At 42.2% G+C, this 23,181-nt stretch overlaps 2 protein-coding genes and 1 long non-coding RNA gene across 4 annotated transcripts; 1 reads left to right on the plus strand and 2 right to left on the minus strand.

Annotated features, from left to right (window-relative positions):
* Window positions 1-916: 916 nt before the first annotated feature.
* Window positions 917-5,902, plus strand: Syx17 (syntaxin 17). The gene is made up of 2 exons (XM_067786873.1): window positions 917-1,525; window positions 4,943-5,902. The coding sequence occupies exons 1-2, from the start codon at window positions 1,210-1,212 to the stop codon at window positions 5,530-5,532; spliced, it is 906 nt and encodes a 301-aa protein (XP_067642974.1). The 5' UTR covers window positions 917-1,209; the 3' UTR covers window positions 5,533-5,902.
* A 5,185-nt stretch (window positions 5,903-11,087) lies between these two features.
* Window positions 11,088-13,603, minus strand: LOC137253588 (protein LLP homolog). The gene is made up of 2 exons (XM_067790817.1): window positions 13,320-13,603; window positions 11,088-11,757 (listed from the first exon to the last, which is right to left on the minus strand). The coding sequence occupies exons 1-2, from the start codon at window positions 13,503-13,505 to the stop codon at window positions 11,503-11,505; spliced, it is 441 nt and encodes a 146-aa protein (XP_067646918.1). The 5' UTR covers window positions 13,506-13,603; the 3' UTR covers window positions 11,088-11,502.
* Window positions 13,604-13,985: 382 nt separating this feature from the next.
* On the minus strand, window positions 13,986-22,281 carry LOC137253586 (uncharacterized). 2 transcript variants are annotated; one of them, XR_010953839.1, is made up of 5 exons: window positions 21,967-22,281; window positions 21,401-21,574; window positions 21,098-21,324; window positions 15,554-15,734; window positions 13,986-15,483 (listed from the first exon to the last, which is right to left on the minus strand). It is a non-coding gene; the product is annotated as an uncharacterized lncRNA (long non-coding RNA). The 2 variants fall into 2 exon arrangements; XR_010953838.1 differs by having other exon boundaries at window positions 21,098-21,328; window positions 21,967-22,280.
* Window positions 22,282-23,181: the final 900 nt, after the last annotated feature.

The following is a 23,181-nucleotide window of genomic DNA, read 5'->3' on the forward strand; positions in this document are numbered from 1 at the left end:
AGATGGATATGGATATGGGTATGGTCAAGACCATAGCGTTAGAGATAAGGAAGTTTAATTTGGCCTTGACGTGGAATCATGAAACGACCCTATTGGGCGAAAACAATTTTTCGAGAAAAACGCGTTTAAAGTTTTTGTTTAGCTTGACTCTGTGTAGCGGCCGGCCGTTGTGAACGAATTTTGTAATTAGAATTTAAGCAACTTTCCGATAAGCTACAAGCTCGAAACTTGGAATATAGTTCAGAACCCGATGACAATTATTATTGTAAGAAAAAAATTTCCGATAGATGGCGCATTGATCGAAATATTTCAAAAATCGTATTTATGGTCCGATTTGGCTTTAAATGCGATTTGTGAAGAAAGATAGAAAACTGTGGTTTGTTCCATTGGAAAGAATTTTAAATTTCCTATAAGAATCACTCCAAAAGTGAAGAACGGTATTTTCGCACAATAGGGTCGTTTCATGATTCCACATATAATTTCTTTGCTACACGCGAATGATGCCTCTTCCGATATTTTTGGACGCGTATTAGCAGTCGACCGCTGTTCTAGAGTTTTAACAGAGAGGATAGATAGAATAAGAGACGTCATTTAAATTTTTAATGTACCCGATTGGCGGGTATTGGAATTTTGGCTTCTACACATTTTTAAGAAGTTTATATTAATATATATTGTGATTGCTTGAACGATGATGAATTGCTTAATTAATACGATCCTTTAAAACAATCAAAAATACCTCATCAAAATTTGTAGAAGCAATTTAAAATTACCCCTCAATGGGACATTGCAAATAAATTTCGCAAAAAGTATGAAATTACGTTTCTTATTCTATCATCTCTGAAATTTAACGATGGTTCATATCAATGGGAACGTAGCATAAGGTACACGCAATTACAACTTTGTTTGTGAAACATGCGAAAAATGATGTAAAAGCAAAATTTAAAAACAAGAGACCAAAGGGAAATTAATTGAAAAACAATAGAACGACGTACATAATTATTTTGTTGATTTTATATGCAGTTATTGTTTACTTTCATAATAGTTTAATTCATATCATAGCTTCATAAAAGTCAACCGAAGCTCATAATACTGTTAATATAAATGCCGATGCGATTTTGTGCATACGTTTGGCCTGAAGGCAAAGAAAATTGTTATAAATTGTGTTGCGATTAGAACTTTCTATAGATCAAAGTACCAAAATTATCCATAATGACTTCAAGCGACAAAATACCACTGAAGCAGGCTGAAGTTTCTGTTCGACGTTTCAACGATCAAGCTATTCCCCATCATTTGGGACTACTAAAAAATCATCGTAGCAATATTGAAAAGAGCCTGGCGCTGGGCGATTGGAACAAAATTAAAAAAGAAGAAATCAACGCAGCTCGAGTCATAAAACAAATAAAAAACGTATTGTTGGAGATGGATGCGTTAAGAGAGAAAGTACGACCTGAGGACTTAAAAAAGTTCGATATTATGATGGAAGATGGAAAAAATAAAGCCTTCAATGGCATGAAGGAATATTTGGGTAAGGTTTTTATAAACCTTATATTCCAAATTATAATATTCAATACGACAGCATGACACTTAACATGCATCCAAAAATTTCGGAAGGGTGTCAGGAGACACGTTTTGTACCCGAGATATTGAATCGGATAATAGAAGTAAAAAATTTTACATCTATGAAGATATATTTCCAAAAGAAATTGATGTAGTTTTGTTTGCGTATGCGTATACGTATTCGTTATCGATTCTTTACTTATTTCAACGTATATGTTTGGACCCCAGGGGGTTAGGGGTTAGACTATACCCGCGGTAGGTATGCCTGTCGTAAGAGGCGACTAAAATACCAAATAGATTCAAGGGGTTGCCAGCGCAATATATAGCTTCTCCAAACCAATTGTCAACTTCACGTATCCGTGGCGAATCCTGTTTCATTAACAGCCGAGGCTCTGCAACCCCGAACTCATGGATCTAGGGGTAGGAGGGCGGGATGGTTGTTGTTGTTGTAGCAATGCTCGCCCCACCTAATAGCCGCGACCGATCACAAATTGTCATCATTATCCTCTAACGGAAGTCCAAGGAAACTTGCCGTTTCAACAGGGGTGGACCATAAGGAAAGGGGTGTTAGAGGCGTTGGTTCCACATTACAATTGAAGAGATGGTTGGTGTCATGTGGGACACATTGCAAGCGGGGCATACATTTTGTATCTCAGGGTTGATTCTGGATAGGTAAGAGTTTAACCTGTTACAGTATCCAGAACGAAGTTGAGCAAGAGTGACACGCGTTTCCCTGGGGAGTATGCGTTGCTCTTCCGCAAGTTTTGGACAATTTTCGTTAAGTACTGGATTCACCGGGCAATTCCCGGCATAAAGGTCCGACGCCTGTTTATGGAGTTCACCAAGGACCTGCTTGTGTTTTTTCACTTCATACGGCTGGGTTCTCAGGTGCCGTATTTCCTCAAAATGCTTACGGAGATGACTCCTTAAGCCCCTAGGCGGTGCTGCTTCATCAATCAAATGTCTGTTGGGATGCCCAGGTTTCTGGGTATTCAACAGGAACTGTTTGGTCAGCATCTCATTTCTCTCCCTGATGGGGAGTATTCTCGCCGCATTATGCAGATGGTGTTCTGGGGACATCAGAAGACCGCCCGTGCCGATTCTGAGAGCAGTATTTTGGCAGGCCTGTAGTTTCTTCCAGTGGGTGATTTTTAGGCTTGGCGACCATATGGGTGACGCGTAGCACGTAATCGGCTGGCTAATTGCTTTGTATGTAGTCATGAGCGTTTCTTTATCTTTTTCCCAAGTACTGCCAGCGAGGGATTTGAGGATTTTGTTACGGCTCTGAATTCTCGGAACAATTGCGCCTGCGTGCTCACCAAAATGTAGATCGTGATCAAACGTCACACCCATCGACGTGGATGTTCAAAATGGTCGACATTTGGGGCGTCCATGTTGTAAATAAGGTCGCGGAAGATTTGGTCGGTGATAATGCCAGGTTTCGCGAGGCGAAAAAACTGGAGAGATCAGGGAGGTAGCCGTTTATTTTATTGCATAGCGCATCGATCTTTGGGCCTGGGCCTGTGGCCATTATTGTGCAGTCATCGGCGTAGGAAACGATTGTGACTCCTTCCGGTGGTGAAGGTAGCTTAGATATGTAGAAATTAAACAAAAGTGGGGATAGGACACCACCCTGTGGCACCCCCTGTTTAATTCTCCTTGGTTTTGATGTTTCGTTTCTAAATTGCACCGATTCCTGCCGACCACCCAGATAATTTGCGGTCCACCCTTTAAGACATGGGGGAAGGGTAGACCCTTCCAGGTCCTGCAGTAACGAGCCATGGTTGACCGTATCAAAAGCTTTTGATAGGTCTAGCGCTACGAGTACTGTTCTATGGTGGGGGTATTGATTTAAACCGCAATTTATCTGGGTGCTAATGGCATTCAGTGCGGTGGTAGTGCTATGGAGTTTTCTGAAGCCATGCTGATGAGGGGCTAGTTGCAAATTTGCTTGGAAATAAGGGAGCAGAATGGCTTCAAGCGTCTTTGCCACTGGAGATAGGAGAGATATCGGACGATACGACTCACCTATGTTAGCTGGTTTCCCAGGCTTTAGTAGCGGGACCACCTTGGCCATTTTCCATTTCTCAGGTATGACAAAGGTGGAAAGAGACAGATTGAAGACATGTGCTAAATATTTGAACCCCTCTTTCCCTAGGGTTTTAAGCATCGGCATGGCTATGCCGTCTGGGCCCACTGCTTTGGATGGTTTAGCACGACCAATGGCGTCCTCAACCTCTTTAGCGGTGATGGTGATTGGTGACGCGCTGAATTTGTGTTTATGTGCGCGTCTATTGGCTCTCCGTCTATCTTTGTCGACCGTAGGATGCTTTATATATTGTCGGCAGAAAGCGCTCGCGCATTTTTTCGCGTCCGACAGCACTTTGTCGCCAAAGGCGACTTTACGGTGGACCAAAGTTTACCCACACCGGTAGAGAGGTTACAACCTCTTAGGTGCTCCTCCCATTTCGCCCGCTTGTGTTCATCTACAAGCAATCTGATGCGTTGGTTTATATCCCTTATTTGGGGGTCGCCTGGGTCAAGCTGTCTTATAAGGTCACGTTCTCTCGCTAAGTTTGCGGCCTCCGCAGGGAAGTGGGGCCGGATTTCGGGAATTCTCCCGGCGGGAATGAAATGTGCCGAGGCGGATTTAATGACCTTACAGAAGGCACGCTCCTCTTGGCGGGCATCAGTCGGGATAGGAAGGGCAGCTAGGCGGCTGTCTGTAAAGGATTTATATTCTTCCCACTTTCCTTTTTTGAAGTTTATGAAAGTGCGTTTTTCAGTGACGATGAAGTCGGCGTTACGCTCAAGCGAAAAAAGTATGGGCAGGTGGTCGGATGCCAATGTTACCATCGGCTGCCAGTTGACGCAGTTTACGAGTTCTGCGCTCACGATTGAGATATCTGGCGAGCTGTGACAGCTTCCTACCATACGTGTGGGGGCGTCTCCGTTTATTGTGCAGAACGTCGTTTCTTCTATTTGATCCGCCAACATCTCACCCCTACTGTCCGCCCGCAAGTTTGAATGCCATAGATCATGATGGGCATTGAAATCGCCTAAGATAATGCGAGGGCGGGATGGTCGCATGTGGTCATACCAAATCGCTCCCGAGGTGGTCGGCCTTCGGGGAGTGTCCTTATCGCTACAACATGTAATTTTGTTGGACACAGGAAAAAAAATTGTGTGCCACACCATTGGGGGGACGAAAAAAAGGTGTTCTGAGTGGAATCCAACCCCCGGATTAAGAGCGGATTTTTAACTTCCGTTTTTGGGTACCCGAACCCGGGTCACCCATTCCGATATTTTGGCAATCGTATTAAAGGTGTCATCCTGTCGTATAGAATTACCATCAAAATCAATATATTTCCTTTTTTTCTTAAAGAGCTGCAATTAAAAACACCATCACGTAATCAGGCACACATTACAAGGAACAGTGAAGATGAAGAAACCGAAGAACCAGTGGAGATTGGCTCCACAATGGCACATCGGCAAGTATTACCAGCTATTGAGGCGAATTTTCAACAGGAAGAATATCAACTACAACAACGTCAAGCATGCTTTGATGAACTACAACAGCTACAAAATGAGATACGTGATCTGAATGGAATGTATTATAATATCCATAATCTTGTGCAAGAGCAAAGAGAGAGTGTGCAAGTTATAGCTGACAATGCAGATGAAGCGCTTGAACAAGTGCAAGTTGCCGAGAGTAATTTACGTCGGGCGCTTATGTATAAGAAAGCCATGTATCCGGTTGTTGGAGCAGTTATAGGCACATGTGTAGGTGGTCCCATTGGATTGGTGGCTGGATTAAAAGCAGGTGGACTCGCCGCTGTCGGGTGTGGTATTCTGGGTTTTACTGGTGGTTCTGTACTGAAAAATAATCCATCGGCAAATCCTGCAGTGATGCAAGGCAATATTGAGGAGGAGATTTATCAAGAGAATATAGAAATGGAAAAGTCGGAGGAATGACCCTTAGGGAATGTAAATAAAAGTTACCAAATTTCGAGCCTTTCGACATACGGTAAAGGACGGTTGGATCCTATTGGTCATGCTGCAACTGGTGTAATTTGTAGCGTACGCAGTTACTGTTCTATACAATGAAGACTTAATTGATTATTAGTTCAATTATTAATTAAAAATGTTTGTTATTTTTAGACAATTCAAATTATGGTTAACGCTGCAATTTTAATTTCGAACTTGGTATATACATATGCACCCATAACGTGATTGCCGAAATTATAAAGCTTTTTAAAAAGATGTTTTCATATAAAATTCTAATAACAGCTTTTTTTAACTCTTATTTTTTGTGAATAAAAGTTAATATATTTTCGTTATAAAATTTTCGCAGCGAAAATTAGGGAAAGCCACTTAAATATTTTGAAATTGTTTACAAATTGTTAGAATTAAACATCGCTAACTGCTGGTTAAATGATAATGATCATTCCACGTGCAAATGCCTTAGAATATATGTTTGTGACATCCGCCCAATGCAGCTCCTGCCTTGGGTGGTGCCACTTTCCTAGATGTTCTGGTCTCTGCGACGGCAACCCCCCGACGGGTTTCATCGCGCCATGTTGCCAGGTCGCAAACCCAAATCATCCGGGTACCCCATTGCTTGCCCAAGGACGCCCAGTCCCAGGGCCACAACAGCAATTGCGTCCTGGCCTTCCACAACCCAGGCGTAGTCACCCGTCACTTACCCCCAGAGTGGCGGCGTCTCCCCTTATGCACTTCAGAATTCTGCAGTTAAACTGTAATGGACTAACTGGGAAGATTACGGAGATAGTCGATTTCATGAAGCGGCACAACATCTGCATTGCTGCTATTCAAGAGACTAAACTCACAGCAGGATCTGCATTGTAGACCTGCTCTGGGTATAATGTCCACAGGAAAGACCGCGAGAACGGAAATGGAGGCGGCATCGCGTTTATGTTGTTGTTGTAGCGATAAGGTTGCTCCCCGAAGGCTTTGGCTCGATGTAATGGTCCTTTGCCGGATACAGATCCGGCACGCTCCGGTACCACATCACCATTAGGTGCCAGCCCGACCATCTCGGTAACGATTTATGTGGCCACATTAAACCTTCAGGCCATCCCCTCCCTCCCCACCTCCAAGTTCCATGAGGAGCTTGGGATCGCCAGAGCCTCGTCTGTTAGTCAAACAGGATTCGCCGAGGATAGGTGAGGTTGACAACTGGGTTTGGAGAAGCTATATATTGCGCTAGCAACCTGAAGGGTTGCGCTACACAGCCCCTTGAATCTGGTATTTTAGTCGCCTCTTACGACAGGCATATCTACCGCGGGAATATTCTGACCCCCTAACCCGCTGGGTCCATCGCGTTTATCATACACCACTCTGTGCAATATTATATATTTGATCCTGGCATCGACCGCAGGGACAACGTCTTAGAACGTCAAGGCCTATCTGTCCAGTCAGGCGATGCAAACCTAGAAATCATCAACATCTACATCCCTCCTGCCACCTGTTGCCACAGTGGATACCGCCCTAATATCAGAGCCTTACTCACTGGCAACAATCACATTATCTTAGGCGATTTCAATGCCCATCACGATCTATGGCACTCAAACTTGCGGGCGGACAGTAGGGGTGAGATGTTGGCGGATCAAATAGAAGAAACGACGTTCTGCACAATAAACGGAGATGCCCCCACACGTATGGTAGGAAGCTGTCACAGTTCGCCAGATATCTCAATCGTGAGCGCAGAACTCGTAAACTGCGTCAACTGGCAGCCGATGGTAACAATGGCATCTGACCACCTGCCTATACTTATTTCGCTCGAGCGTACCGCCGACTTCATCGTCACAGAAAAACACACTTTTATAAACTTCAAAAAAGGAAAGTGGGAAGAATATAAATCTTTTACAGACAACCTCTTTGCTGCCCTCCCTATCCCGACTGATGCCGGCCAAGGGGAGCGTGCCTTCCGTAAGGTCATTGAATCCGCCTCGGCACGTTTCCTTCCCGCCGGGAGAATTCTCGAAATCCGGCCACACTTCCCGGCGGAGGCCGCAAACTTAGCGAGAGAACGTGACCTTATAAGACAGCTTGATCCAGGCGACCCCTAAATAAGGGATATAAACCAACGCATCAGATTTCTTGTAGACGAACACAAGCGGGCGAAATGGGAGGAGCACCTAAGAGGTTGTAACCTCTCTACCGGTGTGGGTAAACTTTGGTCCACCGTAAAGTCCCTACCGAATCCGACTAAGCACAAAGACAAAGTTTCCATCGCCTTTGGCGACAAAGTGCTGTCGGACGCGAAAAAATGCGCGAGCGCTTTCTGCCGACAATATATAATGCATCCTACGGTCGACAAAGATAGACGGAGAGCTAATAGACACGCACATAAACACAAATTCAGCGCGTCACCAATCACCATCACCGCTAAAGAGGTTGGGGACGCCATTGGTCGCGCTAAACCATCCAAAGCAGTGGGCCCAGACGGTATAGCCATGCCGATGCTTAAAAGCCTAGGGAAAGAGGGTTTCAAATATTTAGCGCATGTCTTCAACCTGTCTCTTTCCACCTTTGTCATACCCGAGAGATGGAAAATGGCCAAGGTGGGCCCGCTACTAAAGCCTGGGAAACCAGCTAACATAGGAGAGTCGTATCGTCCGATATCTCTCCTATCGCCAGTAGCAAAAACGCTTGAAGCCATTTTGCTCCCTTATTTCCAAGCAAATTTGCAGCTAGCCTCTCATCAGCATGGCTTCAGAAAACTCCATAGCACTACCACCGCGCTAAATGCCTTTAGCACCCAGATAAATTGCGGTTTAAATCAATAACCCCACCATAGAACAGTACTCGTAGCGCTAGACCTATCTAAAGCTTTTGATAAGGTCAACCATGGCTCGTTACTGCAAGACCTGGAAGGGTCTGCCCTTCCCCCATGTCTTAAAAGGTGGACCGCAAATTATCTGAGTGGTCGGCAGGCATCGGTGCAATTTAGAAACGAAACATCAAAACCAAGGAGAATTAAACAAGGGGTGCCACAGGGTGGTGTCCTATCCCCACTTTTGTTTAATTTCTACATATCTAAGCTACCTTCACCACCGGAAGGAGTCACAATCGTTTCGTACGCCGATGACTGCACAATAATGGCCACAGGCCCAGGCCCAAAGATCGATGAGCTTACTTACTTACTTAATTGGCGCTTAACCGTCTAAACGGTTATGGCCGTCCAACAAGGCGCGCCAGTCGCTCCTTCGCTCCGCCAACCGGCGCCAATTGGTCACACCAAGGGAGTTTAAATCGTTTTCCACCTGGTCCTTCCAACGGAGTGGGGGCCGCCCTCTACCTCTGCTTCCATAGGCGGGTTCCGATAGAAACACTTTCTTGGCCGGAGCATCATCTTTCATTCGCATAACATGGCCTAGCCAGCGCAGCCGCTGCGTTTTAATTCGCTGGACTATGTTGATGTCTGCGTATAGCTCGTACAGCTCATCGTTAAATCTTCTTCGGTACTCGCCATCGCCAACGCGTAGAGGTCCATAAATCTTTCGAAGAACTTTTCTCTCGAACACTCCCAAAGCCGCTTCATCTGCTGTTGTCATGGTCCATGCTTCTACCCCATATAGCAGGACGAGTACGATAAGTGACTTGTAGAGTATGATTTTCGTTCGCCGAGAGAGGACTTTACTTTTCGATGAGCTATGCAATAAAATAAACGGCTAACTCCCTGATCTCCAGTTTTTTCGCCTCGCGAAACCTGGCATTATCACCGACTAAATCTTCCGCGACCTTATTTACAACATGGACGTCCCAAATGTCGACCATTTTGAAGATCCACGTCGATGGCACTACGCTACCGACTGTCCTAAACCCCAAAATCTTGAGTGTGAAGTTTGATCAGGACCTACATTTTGGTGAGCACGCAGCCGCAATTGTTCCGAGAATTCAGAGCCGTAACAAAATCGTCAAATCCCTCGCTGACAGTACCTGGGGAAAAGATAAAGAAACGCTCATGACTACATACAAAGCAATTAGCCAGCCGATTACGTGCTACGCGTCACCCATATGGTCGCCAAGCCTAAAAATTACCCACTGGAAGAAGCTACAGGCCTGCCAAAATACTGCTCTCAGAATTGCCACGGGCTGCCTTCTTATTTCCGCAGAACACCATCTGCATAATGAGGCGAGAATACTCCCCATCAGGGAGAGAAATGAGATGCTGACCAAACAGTTCCTGTTGAATACCCAGAAACCTGAGCATCCCAACAGACATCTGATTGATGAACCAGCACCGCCTAGGGGCTTAAGGAGTCATCTCCGTAAGCATTTTGAGGAAATACGGCACCTGAGAACCCAGGCGTATGAAGCGAAAAAACACAAGCAGGTCCTTGGTGAACTCCATAAACAGGCGTCGGACCTTTATGCCGGGAATTACCCGGTGAATCCAGTAATTAAAGAAAAGTATCCAAAACTCGCGGAAGAGGAACGCATACTCCCCAGGGAAACGCGTGTCACTCTTGCTCATCTTCGTTCTGGATACTGTAACAAGTTAAACTCTTACCTATCCAGAATCAACCCCGACATACAAAATGTGTGCCCCGCTTGAAATGTGTCCCCACATGACACCAACCATCTCTTTAATGGTAATGTGGAACCAACGCCTCTAACACCCCTTTCCTTATGGCCACCCCTGTTGAAACGGCAAGTTTCCTTGGACTCCCGTTAGAGGATATTGATGACAATTTGGCAGGCATGCTTAACGAACGAAACGATATCATTTCGTTACGATAATCAACGCTAATAAACGAAACGAAGTCACTTCGGTTAAAGCATTGCTACAACAACAACAACAACAACCACACCGAAAACCTTGGCTTCAAGAGCCGGAAACGGCAACACCAAAATACTTTTTTTTTTGTTTTGCGAATTGAATCTTCCAATTCCAATTGTTGACAAAAGGACTTTAATTTGCCTCTTAAAGCGCCAGGTTAACAAACATATAAGGGTAATATACTTGCAACATTTAGTCGTGTCTAAGCAGCTAACACATGTCGCAAAGTAAAAACCCGTAGCACAAAGACGTACTCCTTTTAATTATGTAGATATTTCTTTTCTCAGGGAAAACGCATCTGTCTTGCAGATGACGCTCTGAGCCACCCGTTAATTTGCTGCAAGTTGGAACGGAAGCTTGGCCGAAATATCCGATGTATATCGCCACATGTAAGTTTTTTGTATATCTACAAGTTTACTAGCTTTACGAGATATTAAGAGGTCATACGAATGCCTTAACTTTAAAATTAGTAAAATTCCCAAATAAAGTCCGATCAAAAGCTAGCTTAATTTATTAGTGACAGAAATTAAAAAATGTCTGCATATGTTTTATATTACATTCCCTTGCGCCATAAACTCGAGTTTGTGGGCCATTTCGGAATTTCTTTTACTGTTATGGCGCAATGCGATCACTTTTATTTATCATGTATGACCATTAGCTTTCTTAGAGTTGCCCATGTAGTAACTTCTTTATACTTAGCTTCTTCAATTGTCTGTAAAAATAATTTGGCATTTTTTATTAACCCATTTATTCATAAAATATAAAAAGGTCTATAAAGCTCTTATAATTTTTATGAAATGTCATTTTAAAAAGCATTATAAACTATTTTTGTGAGTATAGAAATATTTTATAATTCAGTAGTGAAGGCCGATTTTCTGCTATAATTTTATATCCATATTCATAAAAAATAATAAGTTTATAAAGCTCTTAAAATTCAAACTTTGTATGAAATGTCATTTTTAAATGCCTCTTAAACCTATTATATTATGCATGAATGTGAGGTTTAACATTTAATTTAAATTTGATGGTTCAACGTAAAAAAACGGCTGGTGCTAAGCCGGCTTAAGGCTTCAATTAACTTCAACCAACACAACATAGCACAATTCATACTCATTCATGAATTACTTGAATAGATATTATAGTGGAACATTTGCTGTAGTCCAGGTTTGTCTGAATCGTTTCTTCATTGCATGCACCTTCTTCCTCCTTCGTTTAGCTGTTGTCTTTGGCTTATACCAAGGTGGATAGGAACCATGTTGATCCTTCATAGTTTTGCTATTGTAAACATGTACTTTGCCAGTTTTCTCATTTACTATAGTAAAGTTCTTTCCAGGCTCACGACGCTCTTCCATCTCGTGCTCAAGCTCCTGCTCTTCGCGTGATTTCTTTTCCTATATGTTTGTGTATTTTTAAATAAAGATTATAAAAAATTTCTTTGGTGAAAGTTTAGAACAGGGGTCGACTGCTAATAAGCTTCCAAAAATATGAAGAGATGTCAAACGACTCGTCTTGACATCAGTATTATTAACTCGTTCAAAAGCATATAACGAAAAACCGAAAAATTACCCCGGTCTCTCCGAAAACTGGGGTTGAATCCATATTATTTTTGCGCAGACCACCTTTCAGCGTAAGCGACCTTTGGCCGCACTTATAAAAAATTGCCCTGGCCGGTCCACCAATGTGGTCGGATCAAAATTAAATCCGTGCAAAATCCCTTTGTACACCAAATTTTTTTCAGTGCACAACTTTACAACACCTACCAGATGAAATTTTGGTAAGTCTGGAACAGGGGTCGACTGCTAATACGCGTCCAAAAATATTGGGAAAGGTGCAAAAAAAACGCGTATTCACAGTTGAGATTAACAATTTTGATGTGGCTTTTGTAATGTTGTGTACTGAAAAAAATTTTGTGTACATAGATTTTAATTTTGGCCGCCCCCGGTTCCGGAGGGACCTAAGGCATTTTGCTGTTTCGTTAATATCTTTTGAACCAGGGTCATTTTTCGGTAATATATCGACGTCCATATGCGTCTTTTGACACGTCTCTCGATATTTTTAGGCGCGTATTAACAGTCGACCCCCCTTCTAGACTATTACCAATTTTTTTCTTTTCCGCCTTCGGGTTATTGTTGTAGAGGTCTATATCCTTCTTTTTATAGCTTTCCCAAATTTTTTGGATACATATTATCAGTTGTTGTTGTAGCAATGCTCGCCCCACATAATAGCCGCGACCGATCACAAATTGTCATCAATATCCGCTAACGGGAGTCCAAGGAAACTTGCCGTTTCAACAGGGGTGGACCATAAGGAAAGGGGTGTTAGAGGCGTTGGTTCCACATTACAATTGAAGAGATGGTTGGTGTCATTTGGGGACACATTGCAAGCGGGGCATACATTTTGTATGTCGGGGTTGATTCTGGATAGGTAAGAGTTTAACCTGTTACAGTATCCAGAACGAAGTTGAGCAAGAGTGACACGCGTTTCCCTGGGGAGTATGCGTTCCTCTTCCGCAAGTTTTGGATAATTTTCGTTAAGTACTGGATTCACCGGGCAATTCTCGGCATAAAGGTCCGACGCCTGTTTATGGAGCTCACCAAGGACCTGCTTGTGTTTTTTCACTTCATACGGCTGGGTTCTCAGGTGCCGTATTTCCTCAAAATGCTTACGGAGATGACTCCTTAAGCCCCTAGGCGGTGCTGGCTCATCAATCAGATGTCTGTTGGGATGCCCAGGTTTCTGGGTATTCAACAGGAACTGTTTGGTCAGCATCTCATTTCTCTCCCTGATGGGGAGTATTCTCGCCTCATTATGCAGATGGTGTTCTGGGGACATAAGAAGACAGCCCGTGGCGATTCTGATAGCAGTATTTTGGCAGGCCTGTAGTATCTTCCAGTGGGCGACCCTTGTTCTAGACTTTTGCCATATTTTTGTATAATAAATCATTCATAATTACTTGTTTTAACTCCTTGGCAGTTTTTACAGTAACAACGTTGGAAACATCCTTCATCACTTCATTGCCATCCGCATCAATGAGACCCAGCGTTTTCTTTAGACGAATCAGCTCTTTCGCTTCATAGCGAGCTTTTTTTATTTTATTCATTTCATCACGGCGCTTGCGGGAACGATTGTTACGACCCATTTTGGCTAAATTATGAAAAATAAACTTAAACAAAAATAAACACGTGTGAAGTTGCAAGAATTTTTGTTGAAGGAACAACAAACTAGTGATGGAACGATATTTCGCTATTGGTGATTGCATCGCCGCTATTGACAAATCGCTATTACCCTACAAGACAGGTATCCGTTCCCTAATCGATTACTTAATCGTCACCAATAACTTGTTCACCAATTATCGTCTTAATGACTTTTACATTGCTGTCGTGAAAAAGGTAACGCATGCGCTCTCTCAAAATAGTGTACGTGTGACTCGCTTTCTCGCTCTTACCTATTGTGTTTTCGACATTCCTTCTCGCTCGATGTTATTTACATTTTTAAGTTACTTCATCAGTTATGTTTTCGTTATCGCTAACCAAAACATATGCAACAACAACAACACGGGTAACTGACCTATCGGTTACCCGTATCGGTTACCTTCTGTCAATTCGCTTTTTATATGAATGAAACGCGTCCTTTTTGTTTAAATAATATTTAATTCATAAATAATGCATGTTTAAAATAGTTTTTACATTTAAAATCATGTCCTATTATTCTAGTAATATTTACATATTTGCATTTTTATATTCATAAACTATATAAATACACTATTCATGCGGTGGTGGTGTTGCTCATTATCAGTTTACAGAGTCATATTAGTTTGGTAGGTATAGTAAGATCAGACGTAGCGGAATATAGGCAGCATGTCAGGAGCATCACCAGAATCCAAATAAGCACTGTAATTCATTTCGTCATTATAAAAAACTTGTAGATGCCACATAGGTGTAACCATACTCTGAAGATATTTCCGTTCAGATCTTGTAGTGTACAACGAGCAAACTTTTCATAAACATGCACACGTAAACTTGTATTTGTTCTAAATTCTTCACCACATTCGAAAAAAGATGTTCTTTCATCCATTGTTTTCTCATGTTTCTGTGTTTGCGTAGGTACCATTGTGATGCAAGTTCTTGATTACAATATGGACAAACAGTTAATTCTAGACTTTTCGTTGTTACATCAATTGTTTCAGCGTGTTGTGCATGTATACTAAAATTCATACTTGAATGTGCTTTAGTCCCAATGGCATAATTTACATTTTAAATACTGACTATTGGGCATATGAGAAATCTCATGGTCCAATAATTTGTTGAAGCTTGGTGTAGCTGTATGAAAATCCCACAATTTTTAAATTGTAAATGTTCTAGCTTCTATAGACGATGCATAAAGTAGAATGGCGTTGGCTATCTTCACCTGGTATATATTGATATTCGGGCGAATAAACAAATGGACCACTTATAATTGCACACCTCAAGTGCATTCGCATACATATGTTGCATATGTGAAACATATAACGATGTACCAGTGGCTTTTTATGCAGCTGACGCTGGATGAAGCATTGGATTTTGTGTTGCAAAGTAGGCGACATATGTTGCTGTTGATGGATGCGCATATTGCGAATATGTTGGTGGTTCACTTGTCATTAATTGATTAGAAGTTTCAACTTGTTGCGATTCTTGTTGTTGCTGCTGGCTGCTGATGTGGTGTTAACGTCTGTTGTACAAAATTTATTGTTGGTGTTGTTATGGTGCTGGAAAGCCTTAGTGTTAATGAATAACATGTTTAAAGTAAGCTCTTACAACAACGTGATTGGCGGCTACATCCTGGAGTGCAGGATAGTGGTTCACTAGTCATTAATTGATTAGAAGTTTCAACTTGTTGCGATTCTTGTTGTTGCTGCTGGCTGATGATGTGGTGTTAACGTTTGTTGTACAATTTATTCGGGTGATTGCACATATTGTTGGTGTGTTATGGTGCTGGAAAACCTTCCGATATTGAAAGTCCTTGATTAGTGTAATCCCCACGTAGTGAACTACTCCTGTGACCGCGTCCGCGGTAACTATTACATCTGAAGGCGCTTAAGTTACAGGCATAGCTGACATCGCTTATATAACAGGTTGACTCTAAAGTAAAAACCAAAACAAAATATTAGAATCAGTGTTTATGAATAACATATTTAAAATAAGCTCTTACAACAACGTTATCGGTGGCTACATCCCCGTGAAAGTAGTGTGGTGTTCCTCCTTGTATAAACGTAGATACTGGATGTGCTCAACCGTGCAGTTTTCTTCTAATTTGAGCAAATGTATGTTCTTACAGCCACAGCTGGAATATTTGGGATATTTCTATCCTCACATCGTCAAAATCAAATTACCTAGAATGAAAAAGAATCTCATATCAGTAAGAATAGATTAAAAGTTTTTAATATAAGCCGAAAAGTGTTCCATAAATAGGGCTCCACACATAGCTCTTTTCCAAAGACACAAGAGAAATTTCAGATAACTAGAATCAGGACCTGGTAAAGTAACTTCAAAGGCGATTTAGTCGCCACTACTTCGTATGCGCATTTCTCTGCGCTCCCTTTCGGCATGCATCATTAATTTCGTCATTACTATAAAGGCCATCTTGCTCACAGTAATCCAACAATCTATTTGTCCGCAAATTCGTGGAACTAAATTCCTAATGGAAGGTTCCTCTCCAAAAACTCTGTTTACAGACAGTCTTTCGCCGTGAAAACGAGGGCAGTGAAATATTACATGTTCTGCGCTTTCCAATTCGGACGGACAGCTTGGACAGAAAGGATCCTCCTCTATCCCACGCTTATGTAGATATTCCTTGAAGCCACCGTGCCCGCTCAATATCTGTGTGAGATGGTAATTTAGTTTGCCGTGTTTTCGCTCGTACCATTCCGCTATATTCCGGACTAGCATGAGGGTCTAGCGCTCTTTTCTCGAATCTTCCCACCGTTCTCGCCACCTATCTATTGTTCGTGACCTTGCGCTTTTCTTAGCATCTTCAGATGGTCGGCTGAATCCAATGGCATACAGATCGGCCATTTCACCTGAAAGTAGATCTACTGGGATTTTCCTGGATAAAACATGGATCGCGTCGTCGGAACAGCACATGCTATTCGTATAGCAGTAATGCGGTAGGCTGCTAGTATATCTTTTTGGTGGACCATTTTAGATCTGTGCCATACTGGTGCTGCATATAATATTATAGAGCTGGTTACGTTGGATAATAGCTGACGGGTAGCTTCGCTTGGGCCGCCGATGTTGGGCATTATTCGCGTTAGGGTTCCACTAACTCTAGAAACTTTGTCCCACACCGCCCTGAAGTGCTCCCTAAAAGTTAGTTTTGAGTCAATGATTACTCCTAGATATTTCAAGGAGGGCTTTGAATTTATTTGATAATCTCCTATGGTTAGGACCAACTCATCCACAGTCCGCTTTGAGCTCATCAGAACCACTTCTGTCTTATTGCTAGCCATCTCCAGCCCCGTGTTCGTCAACCATTCCTCTATTCTTCCCATGGCGTCATTACATAATGCTTGGAGCAGATCAAGTTTCTTGGCCACTGCTACTACGACAATATCATCTGCATAGCCGACAATTTCCGTGCCTCCGGGAAGGTGGTTTTGTAGCACCCCGCCATACACCGCATTCCAAAGAGTTGGACCTAGAACAGATCCCTATCTAATCTATCTATCTATCAAATTATTCGGAGCAGGTACGGAACTTGTCTTGGGACACCCAAAGTGCACCCACGCTTCTCATGGCTCCAGCGGGTTAGCGGCTTCCTAGAACTTAAGCCACTTGCTGCTTCTAGATCTGACATCTGTCAGCTGGAGTCTTAGCCCGGCAAGCGCAGGGCACGAGCACAGAATGAAATCGATCGTTTCCTCCTCCAACTCGCACTTCCTACATCTGCTATCACTGACCAAGCCTAATTTAAAGGCATGTGACGCCAGAAGGCAGTATCCAGTAAGAATACCCGTCATGAGTCTAGTCTACAGTTTAATGATAATAAAAATATAAGAATCAGTGTTTATGAATAACATATTTTAATTAATCTCTTACAACAACCTGATCGGTGGCTACATCGCCATGTAGGTAGTGTGGTGTTCCACCTTGTATAAACGTAGGTACTGTATGTGCTCAACCGTGCAAATTGACATTAGCAGTAACATTATTTACATAAACATAGCTTGGTATTTGTGAAGGCCTCAATATAGCATACATTGGTCCAGTTCGGTGTGCACCAGCCACTGGTACAAACACTTTTGAATGCATAGCTTTCATATAGGATGGATGTCCAGCAGTGCTCCGGTTGTGCCAATATGTAATGGGCTGCTCCGTCTCTTGGTACGGCTGTATAGGTATAGGCGGGTGCAATGTATTACTAGGCTCAAGATCGTATGGTACATAGATGGCTCGAAGACGCCAGAGGGGATTGGAACCAGAGTTTTCGGACCCAGAACCAAAATATCAGTAACTCTAAAAGCACATCCGAGCATTTTCGAGCGGAAGTATTCGCCATAAGTTAGTGCGCTAAGCTGAACCTTCAGCGCTGATACCCCAATGAAACAATTGCCATACTCAGTCAGGCCCCACTAAAGGCATTTGCGGCGTTCGAAATAAAGTCAGCACTGGTCCTTCAGTGCGTATAAAAGCTAAATCAGTTAGGAGCACACAACGTAGTACTGTTGCCCTGGGTCCTAGGCCACAGGGGAGTAGGGGGTAATGAGCAGGCGGACTCAGTGTTTAATTTATTGCGTCCCTCCCACAAATTGTCATCCTCCCAGCAGATCCTTGCAGCGGGTCTGCGCCATACTCTCCTCTTCCGGGAAGGTATCGACCCCAATCCGGGTCCTTCTCCTGACCCCAGTACTGAGAAATGGGTTTGCTGCGTTTGCCGGAAAAGAATCTTTTTAGGACGGTCATATATATAAGGGCCTGAAATATTTCAATGAACTTCCTAATCACAGAAAAAGTAATAATAACTTCAATACTTTTAAAAAAAAATTTATTGGAGCATTGTAAAACCCTTCCAATAAGATAAAGTTTTTGTCCTCTTATTTTTTACATGATATATCCGATACTGGAGCGCGAAAAGGGAATGGTAATATTAAAAATAAAATAAATGTAAGGCGCGATAACCTCCGAAGGGTTCTAAGGCCGAGCTTCTCTTCCAATTTGCGTCGTGCTCCTCTTGATTTTTCCCTACAAATTGGCCGGACGGGACCTACATGTTTTATGCCGACTCCGAACGGCATCTGCAAGGCAGATGAGTTTTCACTGAGAGCTTTTCATGGCAGAAATACAATCGGAGCGCTTGCCAAACACTGCCAAGGGCGACCCCGCTTAGAAAAATTTTCTTCTAATTGAAAAATCTTATTTCTAAAATTTTGATGTTGCTTTGCCCGGGATTTGAACCCAGGGTATACGGTGTGATAGGCGGAGCACGCTACCATCACACCACGGTGGCCGCCAGAATTCGGTATTTCCAGATGATATTTACTGTTGCTGATCGGCATCACTCGCATTCCGACAGCATTAATATAACAATAAAATTATATAATGTGTAACAAAAATAACGAAAATAAGGCCAAACAAAAGTTGGAGCAGGGGGGATTGGAAACACGCCCTTTTCAACCTCCCATTATATGTTGAGCTGTGCTGATCGGAATCTTCATGCATTCCGACAGCGTCTTTACTAAAAAAAGTTGAGGGGTGATTGGATACACGTCATTTTCAATTTCCAACATCGAAAGACATGTTTAGCTGTGTTGATCGGAGACTAATACATTCCGACAGCTTAAAATACAAATATAATTGAAAAATATAAGTTCCAAATTTTGTTGCCTTAAGCTGGGAGCACTGGAGGATTGGAAACGCGTCCTTTCCAACCTTCCTTTAATGAGTGGCTCCCAGACTCGTCCCTCTGTCACGCTAGTAAATATGCTGATCGGAATCACATGGCATTCCAACAGCATATTCAATAGAAATAAGTGATTATAACAATGAATTGTACTTAGTAGTTTAAGTTTTAGGCCTAAACAACCGTAATAATAAATAAATTAAATTAAAAAAATAAATACTCTTGTCAGTGTTTCACGTGCAAGGGATGGTTGCATCGGACAGGTTGCTCTGGGCTAGATTCCAAAATCCAGCGTCCTCGTAACTTTTATAAATATTTGTGGCTCTTGCTGTTCACGGCCTCATTACATTATAAGGAAATACGGCACCTGAGAACACAGCCGTATGAAGCGTAAAAACACAAGCATGTCTTCAGTGAACTCCACAAACAGGCGTCGGACCTCTATGCCGGTGATTCCTGTACTCAAAGAACAAAACTAGCAGAGGAGGAACGCACTCTCCCTAGGGAAACGAGAGTAGTCACTCTAGCTTAACTTCGAGCTGGATAACGTAACAGGTTAAACTCTTACCTATCCAGAATCAACCCCGACATACAAAACATTGTCCTGCTTGTAATGTGTCCTCACATGTCACTAACCATCTCTTTAACTGTATTGTGGAACCAACGCCTCTAACACTCCTCTCATTATGGCCCACCCGTGTTGAAACAGAAAGTTTCTTTGGACTCCCGTTAGAGGACATTGATGACAATTTGTGATCGGTCGCACCTATTGGATGGGGCGAAGCACTGCTACTACTACAACAGCAGGCGGACAACACGGAGAGAGGCAGCAACTGCATGACCCATCGATCCCGAGCCGTTCCTGCAATTTGGCCCACAGGGGCATTTATTAGCAGAAGGGAGGGAAAAGAGAGAACACTGGCGCAATATGCCAGGCCTGAGTCAATCTAAGTTACTGTTAGGGGGTTACAGCACAACTCGATATAGGGCATTAATAGGCCTCTCAAAAAGATTACCTAAGAACCCCAACGTCTATTCTTACAAGACACTGTAGACTGAACAGTAACATGCAAAAGCTGGGTATAGTATCGAACAACACATACAGATGTGATAGATCAGCAGACGGTGGACCATATCCTTCTAGATTACGGCGCAATTTCAAGACGTAGGGCTAAGTTTATGGGCTCACCATGGCCAGAGCATTCCCACATTTAATCCCTCAAGCAAAGAACACTGCTGGGGTTCATCAAGGAAGTCGGCCAGGATGAGGTGCTGTGAAGGAGATGTGCAAGTCACTGTGCAATCCTCAATAAATGATCTATCTATCTACGTTCCGGTAACAAGCACCATTGTGGTACTAGCCCCACCATCTCGGGAACTATTGATATGACTACATTAAACCTTCTAGGGATTGAATATTAATAATGCCGGCAATGCGAAAGTCTGCTAAAATGTACCATTCTCAATGGAATGTTCGATATATAATTTTCCACGTTTTAAAACAGTGATGAAAAGAGCAAAATTTACAATAATTTTAACTGGATGTGGGTAGTAAGGTGTTGATGTCCTCTCTTAACGCAATGTAATGACAACTGCGATGCAGGGAAAATGACAAAAATCTTGCAAATCTACTGATTATAATTAATTTTTCCTCCCCTTCTATGCAGTTCTATGCATACATACATATGTATTTTTCTCTCCAAACGCTAATTAAAAAAATTAATTGGTTTTCACATGAACTTCGAACTCTGTCGTATTTGCATTCTTCAGTTGATTATCAACAAAAGCATGACAAATTATCACTAAAAAATTCATACATTTTGCTTATATATTTAATATGGTAGCCAATTCACTTACCCTTTCTGGTGCGATGATTCCTGGACAATCGGGCCTGACTAGACGCGATTTTTTTTGCCTTAAGAGAGCGTGCTTAACGCGAACCCTATCATGTTATGGCACACCTTTGGTGATGCAAAAAATCAAAGAAATTTCTGCTTCTAATGCTACTAGGATAGCAGAAGCAGCTCCCGGTGGCGCCACATAAATAACAGTTGCATGCCGATCAGTTGCCTTTTTTGCTCCGGCTACCTATTCAGTTTTAATTCACATTACATTATCTGCTATTGCAATTTTTAATCACTACAAATCAATATAAATTACCGAAGCAAATACTGGAAAACCAAGATGCGTAGTTCCACCCCTTTTTAGGGAAACACATCCAACCAGTTTGGTACCGTATTCCAAAGCATGTTGCTTGTAAAGTACCTTGTTTTTGTAGATTTCCTCTGATTTTGGCATATTCTGAGCTGAATCGCAACCCGGCGGAGATGCTATCTATTAGAATATAACATTTTTTTTATTATTTGAAAATGCACATACGTATGAATTAAAATCAGAAAGTAAATAATGTTGTTGTTGTTGTAGCGATAAGGACACTCCCCGTTATCGACTTTGTTGGTCCTTTGCCGGATGCAGATCGAGTACGTTCCGGGAACCATTAAGGTACTAGCCCGACCATATCGGGAGCGATTTAGTTGACATAAAACCTTGTAGGCCATCCCGTCGATTCTATACAACCTAATATGGTAACGATTTAAAAGACGGTGCACAACCCAATTTTTATCAAAAATTATCAAACGTGGAATCAAAAGACGCGCCTCGAGCTCCGTTTTTATTATTATTTTATATTTTTAAATTAGGTGGTGTACCGTCTTGTAAAACGCTACCCTTAATATTATTTTGGGCGCAGGCCGCCAACGCAAAAAGATGGTCTCTGCAGCAATATCTTTAATTTCCGTCACATGTCACAACTCAAATTAACTTAATGTTATTTTGGGCGAAGGCCGCCAACGCAAAAAGGTGTTCTCTGCAACAAAATTTTTAATTTCCGTCACATGTCACAACTAAAAGCACAACATATTTTTCGTTGTAAACAATTTATATTTTTTTGCGTTTCAATGTTTTCCGGAATAATTAATGAACTGTCATTTCGATGACAGCATGAAACGTCGATGTGTTAGTGGAGAGCGAAAAAAGCTTTGAATGTGTTGGTGAACTGGTTACCTCCGTCTTGTAGGGTAGCTATAGCTATTGCAATCCAAAAATATCAGTGATTGGCGATTTTCCTTCATTCGATTCTTTTGAATGGCAATCACCTCTGGCAGAATATCGCCAATAGCGATTATAGCGATTGGCGATTTTCCTTTAGCATGAAATTCTATTACTAATATAGCGGGGATGCAATCATCGATAGTGAAATATCGTTCATCACTACTCATCTGTGTGCTTTGCTTTCCGACCGAGTAAAAAAGTTTATTGGCGACAAAAAGGAATAATTTTCTCGAAAATTGGAAAAAATATACTTTTACAAAAGTTTGCCAGCTATTATCGAAAAATGGCGATAGTTGTCTTAAGAAGTGCACAACGAAAAAAAATTCTCGTCAACAGATAGTGGTAAATAAGGGCGAAAAAGTATGCTTTTTGTGCAGAGAAATTGTGGAAACGGCGAACGGAACAAAGAAAACTTGTGCAACAACAATTTCGACGACGAAGTGATGTGCAATAATTGCAAAAAATGGTTTTGCAATGGGCGTGGAAGCACATCTGGATCCCAAATTGTTAAACTTTCGGTGAGGGCTAAACATAGGGAAGTCACCCTACATTCTGAAGGTCCCCTTCGAGAAACAGTACTAAAATTTTACTCGTGTGGCGTACGTAATGTATATGAATTGGGATCAAGAACAATGGAAGCCACTTATAACTGATCGTTCGTTTTTGCCGTGGTTGGTTAAGGTGCCTACCGAGCAAGAGCAGTGGCGTGCACGACAAATAGCAGCACAAATAAACAAATTAGAGGAATTATGGAAGGAAAATATCGATGCAACATTTCAGGATTTAGAGAAGCCAGGTATAGACACTGAACCATCACAAGTGCTATGAAG

This window comes from Eurosta solidaginis, chromosome 5 (assembly GCF_040869045.1).
Source record: "Eurosta solidaginis isolate ZX-2024a chromosome 5, ASM4086904v1, whole genome shotgun sequence".
Classification (NCBI taxonomy): domain Eukaryota; kingdom Metazoa; phylum Arthropoda; class Insecta; order Diptera; family Tephritidae; genus Eurosta; species Eurosta solidaginis.